The 21,255-nt window shown below is 37.4% G+C and overlaps 7 protein-coding genes across 7 annotated transcripts; 4 read left to right on the top strand and 3 right to left on the bottom strand.

Annotated features, from left to right (window-relative positions):
• Positions 1–325: 325 nt before the first annotated feature.
• On the top strand, positions 326–5,067 carry L201_004798 (uncharacterized protein; the record flags this gene model as incomplete). The annotated part of the gene is made up of 5 exons (XM_066220536.1): positions 326–1,161; positions 1,241–1,358; positions 1,437–1,634; positions 1,705–1,907; positions 1,977–5,067. 5 exons carry the CDS (start codon positions 326–328, stop codon positions 5,065–5,067), a joined length of 4,446 nt encoding a protein of 1,481 aa, XP_066076633.1.
• A 607-nt stretch (positions 5,068–5,674) lies between these two features.
• L201_004799 (uncharacterized protein) lies at positions 5,675–7,555 on the bottom strand (the record flags this gene model as incomplete). Its single annotated transcript, XM_066220537.1, has 2 exons — positions 5,675–7,255; positions 7,400–7,555. The coding sequence occupies 2 exons, from the start codon at positions 7,553–7,555 to the stop codon at positions 5,675–5,677; spliced, it is 1,737 nt and encodes a 578-aa protein (XP_066076634.1).
• Positions 7,556–8,858: 1,303 nt separating this feature from the next.
• L201_004800 (acetate non-utilizing protein 9, mitochondrial) lies at positions 8,859–9,503 on the bottom strand (the record flags this gene model as incomplete). Its single annotated transcript, XM_066220538.1, has 3 exons — positions 8,859–8,928; positions 9,022–9,318; positions 9,412–9,503. The coding sequence occupies 3 exons, from the start codon at positions 9,501–9,503 to the stop codon at positions 8,859–8,861; spliced, it is 459 nt and encodes a 152-aa protein (XP_066076635.1).
• A 550-nt stretch (positions 9,504–10,053) lies between these two features.
• Positions 10,054–12,074, top strand: L201_004801 (isocitrate dehydrogenase [NADP], mitochondrial; the record flags this gene model as incomplete). The annotated part of the gene is made up of 10 exons (XM_066220539.1): positions 10,054–10,056; positions 10,241–10,435; positions 10,498–10,563; positions 10,619–10,759; positions 10,825–10,944; positions 11,020–11,240; positions 11,297–11,356; positions 11,416–11,471; positions 11,530–11,606; positions 11,664–12,074. The coding sequence occupies 10 exons, from the start codon at positions 10,054–10,056 to the stop codon at positions 12,072–12,074; spliced, it is 1,350 nt and encodes a 449-aa protein (XP_066076636.1).
• Positions 12,075–12,534: 460 nt separating this feature from the next.
• Positions 12,535–15,173, top strand: L201_004802 (uncharacterized protein; the record flags this gene model as incomplete). The annotated part of the gene is made up of 5 exons (XM_066220540.1): positions 12,535–12,687; positions 12,762–13,124; positions 13,204–13,555; positions 13,624–14,402; positions 14,466–15,173. The coding sequence occupies 5 exons, from the start codon at positions 12,535–12,537 to the stop codon at positions 15,171–15,173; spliced, it is 2,355 nt and encodes a 784-aa protein (XP_066076637.1).
• Positions 15,174–15,937: 764 nt separating this feature from the next.
• L201_004803 (uncharacterized protein) lies at positions 15,938–17,482 on the top strand (the record flags this gene model as incomplete). Its single annotated transcript, XM_066220541.1, has 6 exons — positions 15,938–16,141; positions 16,287–16,382; positions 16,482–16,590; positions 16,692–16,718; positions 16,808–16,932; positions 17,024–17,482. The coding sequence occupies 6 exons, from the start codon at positions 15,938–15,940 to the stop codon at positions 17,480–17,482; spliced, it is 1,020 nt and encodes a 339-aa protein (XP_066076638.1).
• A 327-nt stretch (positions 17,483–17,809) lies between these two features.
• On the bottom strand, positions 17,810–20,727 carry L201_004804 (uncharacterized protein; the record flags this gene model as incomplete). The annotated part of the gene is made up of 10 exons (XM_066220542.1): positions 17,810–17,818; positions 17,884–18,197; positions 18,306–18,494; positions 18,631–18,816; positions 18,885–19,138; positions 19,195–19,431; positions 19,488–19,756; positions 19,865–19,979; positions 20,030–20,068; positions 20,126–20,727. 10 exons carry the CDS (start codon positions 20,725–20,727, stop codon positions 17,810–17,812), a joined length of 2,214 nt encoding a protein of 737 aa, XP_066076639.1.
• Positions 20,728–21,255: the final 528 nt, after the last annotated feature.

Below are 21,255 nucleotides of genomic sequence, written 5' to 3' on the forward strand. Positions count from 1 at the left end.
AGCAATCGAACACGAATTGATCAATATAGAACAACAAGATAGATAGATATACGGTAGATGGTATACTGTTCGCGTTACCAACTCAGCTTCATCAAAAACACCCACAAAAAGATTATCTTTTCGGTTGACACAAAATGTTATCATAACCTCATTACAATCACTATAGCTTTTTAACAATTCAATTATAGATAAAATACAAGCCTGACGCCATCTAGAGGTAGAATTGCAATTCATCATCATCTATCATCATCTTCTTCTTCTTCTTCTCGTATACACAAACGCATTTTAAACGATATTTTACGATTTTAACAGAACCAGGTTAACGATGTCATTATCATTACCACCTTTGAATCCTTCTTCTTCTTCTCCATCATTATCAATCACTTCTTCATCTACAATGACACCTACTCCATCCCAGTACAATAGTAGTATACCGTACAATCCTCAATCATCTCAACCGATTCAACAAACAAATTCACAAACTAATTTACGCGTAAATACAAACATCAGTAATAATAATTGGAGCTCAAGACTAAGATCAAACTCAGCCTTATCACCTAGAACTACACCAAATTCATTGAGTCCAATAAATACTACCTTTGATCATAATAATAACGTGAGACCAAATCTTACATCTGGCGGACATGGATCATCAAGATCATTAGGGTCAACACAGTCAAACAATAATAGTTATGATAGATTACCTGTATCGTCTGCATCTGGATCAACGACCTCACCATCACCTCTGTCACCTAATTCAGCATCAACTTCAGATGAAAGAGATAGGAATAACGATGATGTTGCAAATGTCATACGTGGATTAAGATCCACTTCAGCTTCAAACTTACATTCACCTACAAGTGGTAATGGTAATATCCAATCACCAAATGGGACTAGTAGAATAAGTAGTAGAAATACAAGTGGGAATGGTAGATTAAGGACAAATGGTAGTTCCACTACACCACCTACAAATACCAATAACAATAATAACGGACCACCTACGGAAGAATACATGTTAAATAAGATCAAAGAAATCTCAGGGAAATCAAAAGATGAAGGTGATACTTTGGATATATCAAGGCAGAGTATGACGAAGATAACTGATGATATAGTAGACTTGTTTGAAAGAGGTGTAGGCAAGGATAAAAAAGGGGTTTGTAGGTAAGTTTCGGTGTTCTTTTGACGAATATCTTTTTGCTCGAAATAATTGGATCATACAGCTGACGAGTCCTTTTCGTAGACTAGCATTGTCTTACAACAGTTTGACGAATGATTCTATATCATACAAATTTTCTCAATTATCTAGATTAAGGTATTTAAACTTGAAAGGCAATTATTTAACGGAATTTCCAAGAGCTGTAAGTATCGGATTTCCGCTCCAGTAATAACGTACGCTGCGCCTGAGGATATCATATGCTTATACATTTCCTTTGCAGATCACCGAATTAGCCGGTTTGGAGATTCTTGATCTATCTAAGAATAAAATTACTGCTTTCCCTGATGATCCCAGACGACTAAGTAAATTGAAGGTTCTTTCCCTTACGAATAATAAGATTTACACTCTACCTGGTTATGTGGTACAATTTACCAGTCTAAAAGTGTTTAAAGTAGATCACAATCCAATTGAATGGCCTGTAAGTAGACATAGCCACTTAACAGTATCGGATAAAACCTACTAGAGCTGATAATCATGTTTACATATAGCCAAAAGAAGTACTTGGACCTCTTGCTGAGAGTGCTGATCAATCTAAATCGAAAAGTGGTGAAGCTGGATCGTCCTCCGGAAAAGACAAGAAAGATGAGGATTTGAGACCTTGGATCGAGAATATGAAAAGTTGGATGAGGCAAAGAGCAGCGGATTCAACTAGACTGCTTCAGCAAGCTGAAGAACCTAATCGATTTCATGAGTAAGTCGATATCCTCATCGTTTACTCAAAGCATTTGCTGTTATAGCTAATCGTGTTGGATATTGCCAGAGAGGAACCGCTCAGTGCAACCTCTATAGCCACGTCAGCCTCAGCTCGGTCGTTCCAATCTCGCCTCGAGTCTCCAATGGCAACATCGTTTTCACAAGATACCGTGAAACGATCTATACCTCCTCCAAACCTTGACGATAGACCACATACACCTTCCCGTCCGTTCACCCTGGGCCGTAATAGATCTGCCACCTTTTCAGATGATGCTCTTGCTCGAAGTATATCTCCTGGACCAAGTCAATATTCGCCTTATCGTCCTCGACATAATCGAGATTTATCCTCAAGTTCGTTCACTTCACCTCCTTCAGCTTCGACCGAGTCTTCAGCTCATTCTCGAGTCCCATCTGTAAATCTACCACAACCACCCACGATTCCAGCTGCTCAGGGCCATACGAGAGGAGCAAGCTATACAGCCTCACAAAGGTTAAGCGGAAGTTTGACAGTGAAGAAATCGTTGCCGGACTTAAGGCAAAGTCACGCTCAGATTATCGAAGATAGGAAAAATGATGGACAACCAATAGAAGAAACTCGACCATTGGGTTTAGGCATTGCTGCACCAGGTGTACCTAAATTTCAACTTCCTGGTAGAGGTTGGGGAGGTGACATGATACGTTCACCTACTGCTGGACCAACCATATCAGGTCAAGAAAGAAGTCGAATTATGAGTAGAAAAGGTTCTATAGAAATGATGAGACGTACATCAGGAGATATGACTGCAAGTGCAGAAATAGCAGAGAAGAGAAATAGTCAAGAAGGACCACAAATTGATGATTCTAGAAACTCTTATTTCCGACGTTTGAGTACTTTACCAGTATCGTCAATATCAAAATCTATTCCACCCGCTTTACTTAAATTTATGGACGCCATAAGAGGTATTCTTTATGCTTTATCCCAATTACATTCAGCATTACGACAGTATTTGGTTTTTGCAGTCAACGAACGTGTAGCAAGTGTCTTTACAAGAGTCATGGAACCTGCTGGACAATATATGAACAATTTGATCAATGCTTTAGATCGGTTCGATTCGATGTCAAGAAGGAATTCGCCACCTGTGCATGCGATTAGAAGCGTCATTGATGCAGCTAAAGAAAGTGTTGCTGTATTTGCTAAAGTTGTAGCTGTATTAAAATTGCAAATTCCAGCATTAAAAACCAATGATGTCAGATATACAAGAACATTGTTAACTATGATATACGGATCTATGGCTGAAATAGCTTGTTCTTGGAAAAATATGTCACCTCTTTTATCAGAAATTAGACCATTATTAGTGATTGATGTAGGTGGACTAGCGATGAGATCGATGGGAGGTGTGAAAATGGTACCTACAGGGTCATTAAGTGGACGTACACCGATTTCACCAATTATTGAAAGAAGAGAATCACAATCACCTGCTTCAGTTTCGAAATCTACCGTTGGAGGTTCACCTTTAGTACCTCAAGTGGAAGATTCACCTGTCCCGGCTACAGTCAATACTAACGCAACGGCAACAAGTTTGAGAACAATAGGTAAATCAAGAAGACAAGCTGGATCATTCTCTTCTTTAGATGTTGAAAGAGGAATGTTGATGGGTTCACCTGGTGGACCAAGATCGAATGAAACGAATTCAACCGATCAACTATCAACTCCTGCAACATATCTCAGACATAGACCTTCGGAATCTGCTACAATCGTTCTTGACAAACAAGCTGAAGAAGTTGAGGAAGATGAAGAAGAGGAAGAGGAGGAGGAAGAACCCCAAAACAGTCAACAAGCGCCAATTCCACCTCCTGTATTTTCTACAAATACCATTTCACCTAATGGTACACCTTTCACTATACCTGGCACACCTCCAGAAGTTGTACCTTCACATCAACAACCCATTGCTATGATACCTGGTAATTCAAGGCAAGGTGGACATCATCCATCTTCATCATCTGGATCAAGTCATGCAATGGCAATGTCATTTACAAATGGAAATGGTATTACTAGTAATCCGCCAATCGCTCCATCAAGGAAATTATCAGTTGACGTTAGACCGCCTACACCATCTTCAGCTAGTGTATTTGATGAAGATTTATTAGATGTTATAGAAACTGCAACAGACACAGCATTTACATGTTGGTTGAAATTAGCTGAAGATATAGGTGCATCTTCACCACCCAATGGTTTTGCCGTTCACCAAAAATCTGGATCACAATCTTCTATTATGAGTAATAATAATAACAATAACGAAGCTACAGCAAGATTAGGACATCATCCATTTACCCCTTTGAGTTCTACTGATAATGGCAGGTCTAGTAGAAGACCTTCAACAATCTCAGTCAAACATCATCAAGAATTACTTCAATTATTATCTGCAGCAGAACAAATCACTGCAGGATTAAGAGAATCTTTAATGGGATTAAGAGCCAATCCTGCATCGTTTCATTCAAATTCAACTTCAAGTGATTTATTCAATAATTTACAAAGTTTCATTAAAACTGTAATCAAAGTTTCAAATTTAGTTAAAATCATTTCATCAAAACATCAATTCCCATTAAATGTTAGACAATCATGTTCAAAATTGACTCAATCAACAAGGGAATGTGCAATTTTGATTCAAGTTTCTTCGTTAAAACCAACTTTGACACCAAATACTTCTTCATCAAATACGTTTTCATCATCTACAACTCCTAACTCTGCTACAACTCCATACAACCAACACATGAACAATAATCAAACTCCTTCGTCAGCTATTACACTCGGAGGAACAAGATCATTTTCATCACCAATTTATAATAATCCTTATAATAATCATAATCAACATGCTTCTTCTTCAATATCATTATCTTCATCTTCAAGAAATCATAGTAATTTAGCATTAAATTCACAAGAAGATTTATCAAATCCATCATATCAATATCAACATCAACCTCATTCAGCTGGATATACAAATACAAACAATTTTAGTATTTCATCATCATCATTCTCATCATCATCAAGTCCATGGAATGATACTGATAAAGAAAGAAATGGTTTAAGAGGTTTACAATTACCTTCAAGACAAATGGCTTTAGGTTTAGGTTTAGGTAGATCAAAATCTTCAAATGCTGTTCCTCCGATAAATCCTTAGACCACCTTGATTACATCACCTCTTTCCCTTCATCTTCGTCCTCGTCTTGTTTACAACCCGTTATTCGTTGACTTGTACATTCGTATAAATGATATTCGTGGATAATGAAATATAATGAATTATGATGTAGAAATCATAGCAACCAATTTGCTGAAACTTCTCGATCTTAGTATCAACGTCATTGTTATGATTGTACGTGTATAGATTCTAGCACAATTCCGTTGGGAAAGGTAACTTTATATTTGCGGACTGACTGATGCTTAAACCAGAAAATCGCATGCATTTACGATAAGATTGAATGGTAATGCATGAGTTACGAGCAAGTGTATACTGTCTATCTACTAAGTATCGAAATGTAGAAGAAGTACAAGTACAAGTAACTATCTTTGCGAGGAAAGGGAAGTGAGAGGCAGGGGGGAAACATCCAGACTTAAGAGAAAAAGAAACGAGGAAGGTTGAATCGTATCAAACGATCCAACCACGAGTAAAATATGATAAAAAATTTTGAAAAAGGGAAACAAGATTGGTTGACGAAACGAAAAAGGAAACAGTGAAGCAAAAGGTTAAATATGGAGATTACTATCATCCGTCTAAATCCAGTTTTTCTCTAAGAGGAATAAGCTGCTTTGAATAATCTACTTCTTTTTCTTTTTCTTTCTTCACCGGTTGATTTAGCATGTTCAGTACATGAATGAGATGGTTTAGCATTTAAAGCTAAATTACCAGGTTCACCACCACTACCACTACCAGTTTGTTCTTCAGTTTCAGTAGTTGATGGAGATTCAGCAACGAGAGCTTGACCAATTGGAGCAGATTCAGAACCACTTTCAGTTTCAGTTTCAGTTTCGGTATCTTCACTTTGACCCCTACCATTACCCCAACCACCTGAATGTCTACCACCTCTACCTGAACCTCTGTTACCACTACCATATGAAGAGTTACCAGTTTCAGATTCGGCTGATTCTGATGTTGAAGGTGATGATGATGATGAAGATCCTGATGATGATTCTTGAACAGCTGAATATTCTTCTGGAGCTTCTTCTTCTGCTTCTGCTCCTGCTGCTCCTTCTTCTTCACCATATCCACCAGCAGCAGTAGAAGCATCTTCAGAAGTTGAAGCTGGAGTGGAACCTGAACCTGATCCAGCACCATTACCGTAACCAGCGCTTGAGCCACCTGCTGAAGTTGATGGGGTAGTAGCGGTACCAGTTTCACTTCCTTCGGTTTCTTCTTCACCTTCAAGACCAGTAGCATCTTCACCTGTTTCAGCACCATATGGGCTTGAGCCAACACCAGCACCAGCACCGTTGCCTGCATTACCTGTAGCGGCAGCAAGGTTACCAGATTTTGTAGCGGAACCAGCACCAACACCTGCACCGGTACCAGAACCATAACCAGCACCAGAGCCAGAAGCTGCGCCTAAAGCAGCTGAACCACTAGCACCGGAAGAAGGAGAAGCTGAATTTGAACCTAATGATGGGGAAGCACCGGCAGCTGATGAACCAGTTGAGGAACCTGAAGCACCAGCTGAAGCAGCGCCGCCTGATCCTGAGAAGGCTGAAGTTTGAGCACCATTTGTCCAACCCCATTTAGAATTATAACTTGGTTTAGCATCTAAATCACCATCTCCTGGATCTTGAATATTACCATCTTCATTTGCCCAATAGAAAGGTTGAGTTGGACCTGAAATTGAACCACTTGAAGGAGCGACTGGTTTTGGATAATTTGTTGTAGCTACACCACCTTCAACATTACATTTAAATCCATTCATATACATTTCATTTGCTGAATTATAACCTTGCCAAAACCATGCACACACACATCCACCTTCAGGACATGAAGGTAAATTTGATGGAATTTCAAATGAAGTTTCTCTTTGTCTAACACAATTTTCTTGAATGGAAAATACAGTAAAATCTTCTTTTTGAACTTCTGTAGCAGATGATTTATATGCTATAGCTAATGCACATCCCATCAAGTTTGATTCTGAATTACCTTCCCATCCAGTTTGTGAATCAGTTGTACCTCCTGCATGATATGCTCCTGAATCATTTGGACATGCATCAGCAGTTGGATTACCGAAAGCTGCTGAATGTTCGGCTCGACAGGCAATATCGGCTACGAGTGTACCACCAGCGGTAAGTGTTGTGGATTCAGCAGGTGTTTCACCAGCATGACCTCGAAACCACTAAAGAAGATTCTTTAGTCAGCTATTGAAATCCATATTCATTTGTTCTGTTTGGCAACAGTGCGAAGGGAGTAACCAGGCGATGAGATGGTACTAGATGACGATGTACAAAAGCGATATGACGTGAAATTAAGAAAGACTTACCCATTGATTGAAAGGTAGACCTGCCATAGGTTCGTATTGTCCGTCGGCGCCGGCACCATACATGGATTTAGAGTAGAAAGCCATATGGGCAGTGGCTGAAGGAAGTAATGGAAGCAGCGCGATCAACGCGGGCGCAATGAAAATTGTGGAAGTCATATTTGATGTAACTTTGTTGGAGGTATATGTGAGTATTGAAAAGACGATGATAAAAAATTGACAAAGAATGTATGGGTTCGAATATGTTTCTTAGAGGGAGAGGATGGATAAATCGATAAAGCAGAACACCAGGTAATGTTTATCGTATTTATATTCAATTCTTTACAGCAGTAAAAAACGGATAGAGGGCTGAAATGGAATGACTTGTTGAAAGAAAGAAAGGAGATGTTAAGTGAGAAAAACGCCTCAATCTACGAGTTTAAATAGATGAATCCGGTCATCGAGATTAAAGGATTATTGTGTAAATTGTGGTTGTATACCTTAGGATTGGCTTGGCGAACTCATGGAATTATTCAATCCAAAGGATATCCCTCGATCCACATATCTATCTAGAACTCCTTTGTAATGGTTATATCCGCTGAGCGATCATATGCACCTTCCTTTGCAACTTCAATTAGGTTTACCATTTCCGCCCATTCCAATCAATTGAAACGCGTTTATCGATACCCCTAGTATTGAAAATGAGGCATATTATGCTTGATTGCTCGGTCACTATTGATCTTCAATAAAGCTGATACCCCTTACCAACTTTGAAAGTTGACTTGAAACGTCTATTTCCAGGCACAGACGGAATTTGTCGGTTTCTTCCGTTGTGTGTATTTCGGTCTGGACAATCCGTTTCCGGCTTGTCGTCAAGCAACCTTCATGTCCTTTTGATATTCAATAGATTGGAAACCTTGCTCAATATCCGAGGGACTTCCAGATGACCTCGTTACCAAATTTCCATATATGACCACCGTCCAACGTTCTCCATCCCTGTTTGCAACAGACACTTTGCGTTTCAGCCACCCCATTAGATGAAAAGCATCTGGAACGTCGAGACCTCGTAACCTAACTGAGTGACGACAACCAAAGTTAGCCATTCGTCAAATTGGAGAACTATCGTGCTGACCCCAAATATAGATTTTGACAATTATTGAGATGTACGACTAACAGTATACCCTCATTTTATCTATCCACATACCAAGATTCTGCGTATTCGTGTGCAGATCGAAAGTTCGGATCAAGTCTGCCCTGCGGTATACTGTTACCATTCATGACCGGTGGCGGTATAAGGCGAGCTAAGCTAAAAATAAGTAAGGAAAAATATCGTTTAAGCCGATCCTTCGCTATAAAACTTTTGTTTATTAGTAATATTGACTCGTCAAGAAGTCAGTGTTCTTCAGATTGTTTACCACACAGAATTCTATATTGTAACATTCTATATTGTTGATACTAATAAATGTATACATGTATATTGGTATTATGCTTTTTCGATCGGCTGTGATTCAGCGACTCCTGCAGCCTGAGCTTCCTGCTCAAGCTGTTCCGGTCTGAGATAACAAGGGAGAAGTATCAGTTTACTTGAAGGGAAGACTTCTGGGGCTTCATGTGCTGAGATCGCTACATGGGGGAAAAACACTCACGATTTCCAAACATCCTTTGTAGCATGCATTAATTCGTATAATTGACCGACTTGCTCCTTTGATAATCTTTCAAAAGCTTCCGTGTCTAACTTCTTACCTCTCCATACACCTTGACTATCTATAGAAGTAGCTTGTAATTCATCTAAATATAATTTCCATTGTGTTAAAAATGCTATTATATGTAATGGATTATCTGTAGATTTTGTTGCTCTGAATTCTGATTTTATGTAAGAATCACCCATAAATCTCATTTCAGGTGGTAATGTTCGATGAGCTCTAAGTAAACGTCGATATAAACTAAGACAACACATATGTTATTCAATATTTCTCTGTACGAGATTGTATGATTGCTTAGAGTAAAGGATCCAACTAGGTGGCAAAAACACTTACGGGATAGGCGGTATAAGTTGTATTGAAGCTTGCTGCACGGATAAAGGTAAAGGAGGTGAGGCACTTGCCAGTCGAATGAGAGATGATCGCATTTTGAAATGAGGTAGTTTCTTTCTCCTTGGTAAGATAGTGATTTTGAATGCAGCAGAAATTTGTAAGAGATCCTTTTGAGCTTTCATTAGCAGCTTACAAGAATAGATCTTGAGAATCTGGTCTTCCGTCACAAGCTTGAGAAAACCGACAATCGTGAAAAGTGATGACGTCGATACATGTTGATCTGATGCCGGTATTATGTAATAGCTTACAATGTTCGCCTAATTTAAGCCGGCAACTACCGTGTTATCTATATGATAATTGAATATTATTGGTCGGCCGATTGGTCCGAACTTTTGTTTGGTCATAGATATTAGATAGCCTATTACACTCTGTTTCAGCAATATGAAGTGTCGGATTAATATTTCCAACCCTCTTTATCGTTGAGTCACTAAGTTACTAGTATAAGTGGGTTTTTGCAGAGTAGTAGACTTGTTACATTTTCATTCTTTCCATCTGCATTTTAGTTTGTCACATCGTTTAGGCCGTATAGCGTTAGTCAAAAAGAGATAGTTTAAATACTTACTAGCTGAGCAGAACCTTTTCATTATGGTGAGTCAGCTTGCTTCCCATCACGTGAACATCTTTTCTTCCCGGTAACACCGGTCAACTGCTGCATCCTCTTGACTTCTTTGGTCTATGCCGTCACTCATACACATAGGAGAAAACAGTTTTACTGGTGTACTACGGATATTATGTTCAACTGAGACTGATGTTATCTCGCCCAACTATATAGCCTTTACTCCGTTCGACTCCTCTTCTCGCTCGAACAGCACTTCGAAATTCTCGACCATTAGCTTTCGGTATGTCATCAGCCATGAGAGGATATGCCACTCCAGCTGGAATCGAAAGAATCAAGGTGAAGAACCCAGTAGTTGAGATTGATGGTGATGAAATGACTAGAATCATCTGGAAGAAGATTAGAGAGGAGGTGAGTAAAAGTTAAAGTTGCAAGTTATGAAAAAACGGGAACTAAGTTCTTCATGAATATAGCTCATCTTACCTTACGTCGATGTGGATCTTAAATACTATGATTTGGGTATGGAGAACAGAGATGCTGTGAGTCTATTTATATGGTCCCTAAATACGAGCAAAGCTAATATCCTCGTTTTAGACCAATGACCAAGTAACCATTGATTCAGCTGAAGCAATCAAGAAATATTCTGTCGGTGTCAAGTGCGCTACCATCACTCCAGATGAAGCCAGAGTTAAAGAATTCAACTTGAAAGAAATGTGGAGAAGTCCTAATGGTACTGTAAGTTATACAAACAAATTATCATTCTGAGCCCCAAAAAATCTGACAGATTTGCTTAACGTTAGATCCGAAATATCCTCGGTGGTACCGTATTTAGAGAACCTATCATCCTTGAAAAGATTCCTAAACCAGTACCAGGCTGGACCAAACCTATCGTCATTGGAAGACATGCTTTCGGTGATCAAGTGAGTAATTGCACCTGTTCCTATAGTCAATCCTTCCTCTTAAAGCTTAACTAAGCTAACCTTTGTGTGACATAGTATCGATCCACAGATTTCCTTGCTCCTGGTCCAGGTAAACTCACTCTCACCTATACCCCAGCAGATGGAGGTAAACCTACAGAAATGAATGTATATGACTTTAAAGGAAAAGGCGTAGCTTTAGCAATGTATAACACAGAAGATTCCATTTACGGATTCGCTCATGCAAGTTTCAAGATGGCTTTAAGTAAGAAAATGACTTTATTCATGTCTACTAAAAAGTAAGTTTTGTCATATCGTAAAAATGGATAAGATACTGATTTTGTGATCACTGCAGCACTATCTTGAAAAAGTACGATGGGCGATTCAAGGATATCTTTGAGGAAGTTTACGAATCGTGAGTTGATCTTTAGTCCTGTGATTCAATAGGATTTACTAATTCAATCGTATTTGCAGAACATATAAAGCTGAATTTGAAAAACTTGGAATTTACTACGAGCATCGATTGATTGGTGAGTAACGATTATCTCACTATCTAAAGATTCTAGCTGATCTTCCGATATAATGCAGATGACATGGTTGCTCAAGCTATCAAATCTTCTGGTGGTTTCGTTTGGGCATGTAAGAACTATGATGGTGATGTGATGGTATGTTTCCCTTTAAGTCTAATCGATCGCATCGTTGAAGCTGATGGGTTACCGTAGAGTGACATTCTTGCACAAGGTTTCGGTTCATTAGGAATGATGACATCTGAATTAATAACGCCTGATGGTAAAACAATGGAATCTGAAGCGGCACATGGAACAGTTACAAGACATTATAGACAATATCAACAAGGTCAAGAAACTTCAACTAATCCTGTTGCGTCCATCTTCGCTTGGACAAGAGGTTTAGCATTTAGAGCTAAATTAGATGATACACCTGCCTTAGCAGAATTCGCTAAATCATTGGAAGAAGCATGTGTTGAGGTTATAGATAAAGATAGTGTCATGACAAAAGATTTAGCTTTAGCTATGAAAGGTAAAAATATGACTAGAGATGATTGGGTTACAACGGATGTATATATGAAGAAAGTTGAAGAGAGATTAATTGAGAAGCTCAAGCAAAGAATATAAATAGTTTATGAGCAAAACTTGATCTCATTCTTCAAGGGAATGAGTAATATTGTACAGGTCGCTCACAGCGAAATTCACAATCGGTAAAGCGTTAATGAAGGAGAAAGTAGGATTGTGTCATGTCTTGCATTTTAGCAATTATTTGTTTAGTTTTTTATACATTATATGAGCGATAATAACGGATCTTTGTCAACCATCTATGCATATATGTTAGAATTTCATGCTTGTTTCTTTGCTGCTTTTAATCATACTAAGGTAGCTTAGCTTCTGCAATCAACTTTGCGACATCTTCTAGGTGACCTCCACCTTCTACCGTTTACGTAATGCAAAAGATTTCTGAAGTCTTGAACTTTTAAAGATGATGGTTTTAATGAAAATAGTGGTTTTCTTCGTTATTGAAGGTCTTCATACACATGTCAACATACGTTATCATACAAGCTAGATTAATCTTGTGATCATCATGACCTCAATATCAACTCCAACACAGCTGGCAACATTCTCTCAACCACATGCTTCTAGCTCAAAGACACCTCATGTTACTCTCAATCCAGTGATTGGTGATTCTGGATGCGCTGTTGCTGCTGTTCGAGGTGATGGAATTTGGACATATGATGTGAGTCATGAACTTACTCACTTAACCAAAGTGGATGTGGATGGGATGTGACTTTGTTTCTTCTGTCTCTGTAGCTCAATACACTTAGACCTACAACATCATTTACTGTACCACCGTCAACAGTGTTCTCGACCTCACCTATAAGTTATTGGGTAACCAGAACAAGAACAATCACGTCTTCCGCTAAGGAGAAGTTACCTGAAAATGATGTACCTAGAGTCATCGAAGTTATGGATGTAGATGACGCAGATGAGGATGATGAAGAATTGGTGTTTGAACCTGTTGATGAGGATGAAGAGGAAGATTTAGATTTAGATGTAGAAGGAGAAGAGGATGAAGTCAAAACGATAAAAGAGAAAGAAAGAACAACAATGGTTGGTGTAGGTAAAGAAATCTGGTTATGGAGAGGTGATGATGGTGATAAAGAAATTTTATCGGTATGTTTCAATATCATCGAGAGCATACCTTGTTAAAGGTACTTATGGGAAGCTCGTTAACTTGATTTCCATTTCATAGATTGATAAATCAATTCAATCGATACATTATCTTCAATCCAAGTCGTATCCAATTTTAGTCATACCTACTAATCCAACAGATCTATATCTACTTGATGACTCTCTTAAACCTCATCATCTATCTCTTCCATCTTCTTCCTCTACAAAAGCAACGATTCTCACTTCGAAAATTCTCTCGTCAAGCGAAACTACCGCTAGACTAATCATCGTAGATCAAGAAGGTCAGTCTTCAGTATACAAATTACATTTAGAAAGTACTCTCCGTGCGGAAGGAGTAGTAGAAGGTAAAATAGGTAATAAAGGCAAATTAACATTCGTTGATATAAGTGAAGATGGATTTATAAGCGCTATAGGTAGGCTTTTACTCTTGAGGACCTATATATCGGTTAATCGTACTAATTTAATCGTGTTTATCTTTCAGATGAAGAAAACAACTTATATACCAAAGAAATCTCATCCTTGACCTCAACAACTTCAACATCTCCTTTAAAAGTGAACCATCCTTCTTCCACCCCAGTAATATTATCATTACCTACCAAAGGTAAACCAGTAATCTTACTTCCAACATCATATCCTACACCATCATTATTATCAGTTATACCTTTATCTAATTTACCTGCAATCTTAACTTCAAGTTCAATATCATCATTTACATCTTCAGGTTCTATTAACCATTTATCAATACTATTAAATAAAAATGGTCTATTGACTGTAGGCATCGTTTTAAGTCATTTAAACAGTGATGGTGAATCTGGTAGAAGTGTTATTTATACAACTGAAGTGGTCATTCCTGAAAAGGGTATTGGAATTAGTATGTTATTGAATACAAAAGAGAAAACTCAAATTTACCTCTCTTCAAATCAAGATCAGAATGATAATGGTAATGAAAAGGTATCAGTTGAAAAGGAACAGGATGAAATCATAAATAAAATCTCCAGCCTCATACAGAAGAATGATCTCAAAACAGCTGAAAAAACTCTACAAAATTTTATTTCAGTAACCGCTTCTACAAACATAACAGAAAGTTTCGTTAGAAAAGTTATAAGTACGGTTTTTTCAATCGCTTTAAATGATGAAGGCAAAGTCAAAGGTTCATACGCATCTGGAATAATCAAATATCTCGTTGAAAGAGATTTAGTTAATGATTCTATGTGGAAAGATAGTTTGGTTGGTATGGGATTATTACCTTGTGGAGATTGGGTAAGTTTGGGTAACAAATCAGTAGTACGACAGCAATAGCTAATCTCGTTGAGGTGACTTTAGGATACAATCATTGCGTGTTTACAGAAATTCAGAACTATACCATCTTCAACACTTGTTAAACTCATTACATCTTCCATACATCCTTCCGAAACAGCCAAATCCATTCCATTATCCCAAATGTTATCCTTGATAATGAAATCACCTCCTGCACCTACATTCAGATTAGATATACGTCAAAATCTAAGTATCGAAGATGCTTCTGTAGTTTTGCAGAAGTTAGTTGAATGGGTTGAAGAATACGTTACGAAACGTGATGAAAGTTTATTAGAATGGGATAATGAAACTGAAACTGTGATTGAATCAAATCAATCGAATAGTGTCGTTGACATTAATGGGAATGAGGAAATACCAACATTAAAATCAATAATTGAATATTCAACATTATTATTAGATTCACATTTACCTTCATTTTTAACATATGAACCTTCATATGAATTATTAGAAATTTTGTCAAATCATTTAGAACCTTTAATTGAATTACAAAATCAATATAAAAAATTAAAAGGTCCAATAGAAGCTATTTTAATTTTATCTAAAAGAGAAAATGACAAATTAAAACAAAGGGAACAACAACAAAAATCAAAATTGAATAAGAAAAATAATAATATCACAACAAATGATAAAAAGATTCAGCAACAACAACAAAAAGAAAATAGGTTACCAGAAGAGAAGATTGGGAAATGGAAAGTTGAAGATTTGGTATTTTAGATGATTATTTTGTTCATTTGTTCAACTTCATGCATAGATTTTACTGATCTATCCCTCAATTAAATCTTATACATTATGTATTCTGATTTTGCATATGACAACAGCGACTACAGCACGTAATGGTGTTCTTGGCCGGTTCTGGTGATGTAGCTCGTTACAGAAACGTAACTACTACCATTGATATATGGGCGAGGAGATTTACTGGCGTGAGTTAAACGAGCTATTACCTTTAAGAAGCCATATCGTCTTTACAAAGGCCTGAATATAATGCATAAAGATTTGTTTCTCTAAACCATTCAATTCGTGCTAGCTAAAAGGCTATAAAATAAAATGATGGTTCCCAGTAAATACCGATCGTGCCTTAAGTATGGTCTGTTATGGTCTGTCCATATCTGTCACTTGCACTGAGTTACTTGAAATGTTCTTGGCATTTTATGAAATCTCCCTTTTTATTGACGTCAATAGAATAGATCTTAAACATTTCCTTCTCGTAAGATCATGATATTCTTTTTACGATTTGTCTAAAAGCTGGAATCATGAACCATTTTAGTTTATAAACATATTCTTACTGTATGCATTAACAGTATTTGATCGTTATTCTCTGTTCTGTTTTCCTTGTCTAATATTTGACCACTCGTATCGTAACCTTCAAGGCATCTTCTTAACCTTATAATTGTGATTTGGACTCTAGGTTTACACCTCCCATTCCCTCCTTTTATCCTAAAGACATCAATCAGGCAAAGCAAAGCAAAGTAAAGCAAATCATGTCAGGTATAACATATAAAGGACCAATTAATCCAAATCCAAAAGATGATGAAGCTTCAATCATCATATACTCTTATATTCCATCTTTGGCTTTAGGTATTATTGGTATAATAACTTTTTCATTAGTTGTTTTTTTGAATGGTTTTTGGTTGATAAAGAAAAGAGGTACAAGATGGTTTCATAGTTTGATATTGGTTGGTGCGGTAAGTGGTACTTTTTCTTTGGATTGGACTCCTGTCGCCTGTATCCTTTGACGACTATATGCTTCCCCCAGTTGTTCTCCTTGACTAGCCGTGAGATTGGAATGAAGCTGATCTGGAATTTCCGTCTTGATATCATCTATAATAGCTTATGGAAATAGGTGGTTATGCAGCAAGGTTAGCAAGTCATAAAAGACCTTTTGTAGTTAGTAGTTTTGTCGCTCAATATTTCTTGATCGTAGTTGTGAGTTACACTGTGTGACAATCTGCCAGTAGAATGGGTTATCGGCTGACTTATGGATCATGATGATCCTTCGTTGTATCTACATTAATTCCTATATAGGCTCCAGTATTATTTTCAGCAGCTATCTATTTATCGCTTTCATTAGCCGTTAGAAATTATAAAGGTGCAGAGAGGTTATTGATTATTTCACCTAGAAAAGTATTGCTATGTAAGCCCAAAGGATTCGTAGCTGCCTATATTTCCTTAAAAAAACAGATAACTGACAAAGATTATAATATACTCCTTCTTATACCGAATACACTCTAACAGTCTTCGTTACAGCAGATATTGTGACTAGTGAGTTACTTACATCGATGGTTTACTGATGTTCCAATGGATATATTCCAATTGTTCTAATCCAATTATGTTTTCGCTTCATTTTCTAGCTATCATTCAAATTGCAGGAGCAGCTTTGATAGGTACATCAGAATCAGCAAAAGTTAGAGGTAAACCATCAAAAGTGACACCTGATCAGGCAAATGATATCTTATTGGCTGGTCTAGCTATTCAGGTGAGTTTCTATCTAGAAGGGGAATATTTTCCCCATGAAATATATAATTGGAAATTAGAAATAAAAGCTGAATTATGTTTTCCTATTTTAGTGTTTCTCATTCACATGTTTTTTACTTATTTTATTACTTGTAATATATCGATCATACCAATCAAAATATATATATTATTTAAGTAATAACAATAATAATAATAATCAACAACAACAAGATATACAAGAAGAAGTACCTGAATATCAATGTGGAATAAAGAAATTACGTTCATTTTTATATATAATTTTAATAACATCATTATTAATTTTATTAAGAACAACATTTAGATTATCTGAAACTGGACAAGGTTTTTTCGGTTTCGCTTCAACACACGAAAGTTTATTTGGTTGTTTAGAATATTTACCTGTAATTTTATCTTTATTAATTTGGAGTTTATTACCTCCATCAAATTTCATTCTTGGTCAAATTAGCAATAATCAAACAAGAGAAAGATTGAATTCTACTCAAACTCCATTACAGATTTCTGAGATTAAAAATACAAGGACTGTCAATGTTTAGATTTAGATTCGATTCGGATCATTTGGTAAAAGCACATGTCATATATTTGGAAAGGACTTCTCATAAGGAATCTAAGTGTGTAAGGAAGAGAACATCAACTAGAGGCATCGAAATGAATTCAATGAAATCCAGGAAGTAACGTGTAACTTTAGTATTCAAGGGGAATAATGTATCGCTCATCTGATAGACCTGTATCATATTATGCATGATATAAATAATATCCGCTTGATCTACCTGCTGTATTATAGTATCAAGACTTTTCTACAGTCTTTAGCTTACTTCCCACCTCTATTGACATTTTTATAGGTTTCATGTATGATCGTAAGTTTATATGGGCTAAATGATGTCATTAATCAGCTAACCACACTGTACATCACTTCCATATCATCTGCTAAACTCACAATCCATTGACCCATTATTGCAACAGGTACACCCCAAGTATCTCTTCTGATAGTCACACTAAAACAACATTTAATTTCCCTGAATTCATCTTCTGTCGATAATGCATTGTCGGATGAGTTCATAGTGATATCATGATGATTATTTAAATAACTTTGTGGTAATGTTAAATCAGATGATGAGTAAGGTGGTAGTGGATGTGCAGATTTTGACTGCGAGGGTGTAGGTCCAGTAGATGATGACGTGTGACGTGGTTTGTATCTGGTCAAAGAGAGTGGGATATGTAATGTACATGAGATATACATTGATCTTTGGTCTAAACATTTTCGAAAATGGTAAGCAAGGTATTCTCACAATTATACAGACTGTCGAAATATTGTGAAGGGGATGTAGGGACAAACCAGTGGACAGATTATCGACTCACTTTGATCAAAAGCAATTTTAGCATATCCTTCCCAATACCTAACAGCACTCTCCTCATCCATCAATTCATATACACATAATTGACCATCTTTGAACATTGATGCTGGTATACCGGTAAGATTGGAAAATTCCTGATTGGCTTTTTGGATTTCTCCTGTTCTTCTCCAGATACAAGAAGGTGTGTGAATAGCTGGAATCGGCATTAGCTAAATCCGTACACGAACAATGAATGTAAAGAGGCAATGTGTCCATGCGAAAACTCGGGATTTTGGAGAAAATGCAGGGGTGTTCGAAAGCAAAGATTGTATCAATAAAACTAAACTCACAAGCAAAAGTCCTATCGTACTCCAACATCCATCTTTCCATAGCTTCCTCCACAAATACCAAATCAACATTAGTCAAAGTTCTAGCTATCTGTCTGAATTTGGGTCTGAATCCAGCTAAAGCAGCAAGGATACGTCGACGTGAATCAGGTGATATACTTTTGCCTAAAGCTTGATGAGGCGTGATAGCTGTTAAGAATGTCGTCGCATTAGCGTATTCATCCGCCTTCTGATTGCGAAATACAACAATTACTCACTTGTCAAATTCATTCTGCTGTTACCATTCCTATTTACTCCTATTCCTGATGGACTATCAGTTTCACTTCCCGCTCTACTTTCCATCTTAGGCGCTGCACGTCCAGACTCCATCCATTTATTCATTCTTTCATACCCTTTCACGTAATCATATGGTTTCAATAATCCAGCATCATATTTAGCTTTTATCACCTGAGCTAATCTAGCTGCTCTAGTACCATTCGGCTGATCTGCAGCAGCCATCATGAATTTGTCGCTGATCAACAGCACCAAGTCAGCTCTGCTGAATGAAATGCATGATGTAAGACTCACATCCTTGACATAGGAACTACCTTTCCTTTCCCTTTGGACTTGGTATATGTATTAGATGTTGAAGCTTGGTTATTCAAAGAGAGATTTTCGAACCCGTGTGAAGTAGATGCGGCAGGGTTCATGTCTTCTGATGATGGAATTTGAAGTGAACCGTTTGGATCACCGCCATCGAAAGAATTCATGAAACTGAAAAAGTCTCCAGGTAGAGCAGGTACACCGAGGTCGTTCATGAATTTACTGATTATATTCGGTCAGTTCCGGTCACAAAGACGTGTAAACTAGGGAGAACTCACTTCAAAGCTGCTAACTCGGAATCATCATTTGAGGTACCCCATGCAGGAGCAGTCATAGAACCATTACCAGTCAAGTCCGGCTCTAATTTTACTGGCGGTGTATGTTGCGATAGCGTTTGTTCCAATTGTGCCGGAGCAGAGCTGAACTGCAATTGATCAGAGGCATTCGGTAGTAATGGCCATGGAGGAGGGAAATTTGAATCGGTGTACATAGGTATTTGTTGCGGTCGCGGCTGCTGTTGTTGTTGAATTTGTGGTTGAGGCTGAGCCTGTTGTGTACTTTGAGCGAGGTTAGGTATCAACGTGGGTTGAGAATGTGATTGTTGTGGAGCTTGAGGTATTATGGTATTGGTTGAGGACGATTCCCCTGCACTGACTTGTGAAGGTGACTCCGTTATTTGACTTGTTTCGGATTGGTGCGAGTGGGATTGATGAGGGAGATGAGGTGGTGGAGTGAAGTCTCGACATAGATGAGGGATTTCTCGCTTTATGCTGTAATCAAAATTAGCTACTGGACTCAATTGATGCAGGAGGAAACTTACCATCTTTCACAAGGTCTACCACCTTCACAAACCATATGACTAGTTTGTTGTATATGCGTCAGTTGATGTTCCATTCGGCTGTTGTCGAATACTCACCTTCTTCTACAATATACACAAGCTTTACCTGAAGATCTCTTTGATCTTTTCTTTCTAGATTCACCATTTTTACCTAATCCATCTAAACCAGCTCCTATACCGTTAATATTGTTATGTGAATGATGAGCATTCTTCTTAGCTGATTTTTTCTTAGCTATACCAGAAGGTCTACTTGGTCCATTCCCATTCGAGCCTGAATGAATATGTTGATATGTTTGTATAGGTTGAATTGATTGAAATTGTTGAGATTGTTGTTGATAACCGTTATTATCATTCGACATATAATCATCATTGGGATTGAATGAAGTGAAAGAAGTTGGTTTTAGGTTAGGTACAATACCTCTTAAACTTGATGCACCTAATTGTGAATGTAAACTTGATGCTCCTAACTGTGAATGTAAATATGTATAAGCATCATTTTGTTGTTGTTGTTGCTGTTGATGCTGTTGTTGTTGATTTGGATTAAAATGATGTATGGAAGATGTTGATGAAGTTGTTCGTGATAATTCGGGAAATACAGGTATTTGATTTTGTGAAGATGATGATGATGATCCATTGATAATAGGATCTTCATACATCTGATAACTACCTATATTATTCATCTTAAGGACGAAAGGTTAAAAGCCCTCTAAGCTTGATTCTGCTTCAGATAGTTAAGTAGATGACAATCAAACACCGAAATCCAGAGTAACTATAGGTTATAGTCGGATCAGGCCGGATTAAAAGATGAGAGACATTGATAAATTGATAAATTGATAAAATCCCTTGAAATGTAAATTGTAGATTTATTTGTAGTAAATTGAATTGAGCACGAGTAGAGAGGTGATTGCGGCAGTATAGAAAGTGTGGGTTAGTATCCTGGTGAGAGTGAGAGAGTGAGAGTGAGAGTGGATATGTATGTTATGGGATTGGTCGAGACAACTATGACAAGTATGAGACGAGGATGAAGATTTATTATATTTATTCCATTTGATTTGTATTTTTGTTGACTGGAATTTGTATTTGTATTTGTATTTTCTTCACTTCGTTTGCATCTCTTAGAAGAATACCAAATAACGCAACTTTGATACCCTTAATTACCATACAAACACGTGGTCAGTGAAGGTTAATTACCGATTTAAATGGTGTAC

The sequence above is a fragment of the Kwoniella dendrophila genome, chromosome 6 (assembly GCF_036810415.1).
Source record: "Kwoniella dendrophila CBS 6074 chromosome 6, complete sequence".
In the NCBI taxonomy this organism is placed as follows: domain Eukaryota; kingdom Fungi; phylum Basidiomycota; class Tremellomycetes; order Tremellales; family Cryptococcaceae; genus Kwoniella; species Kwoniella dendrophila.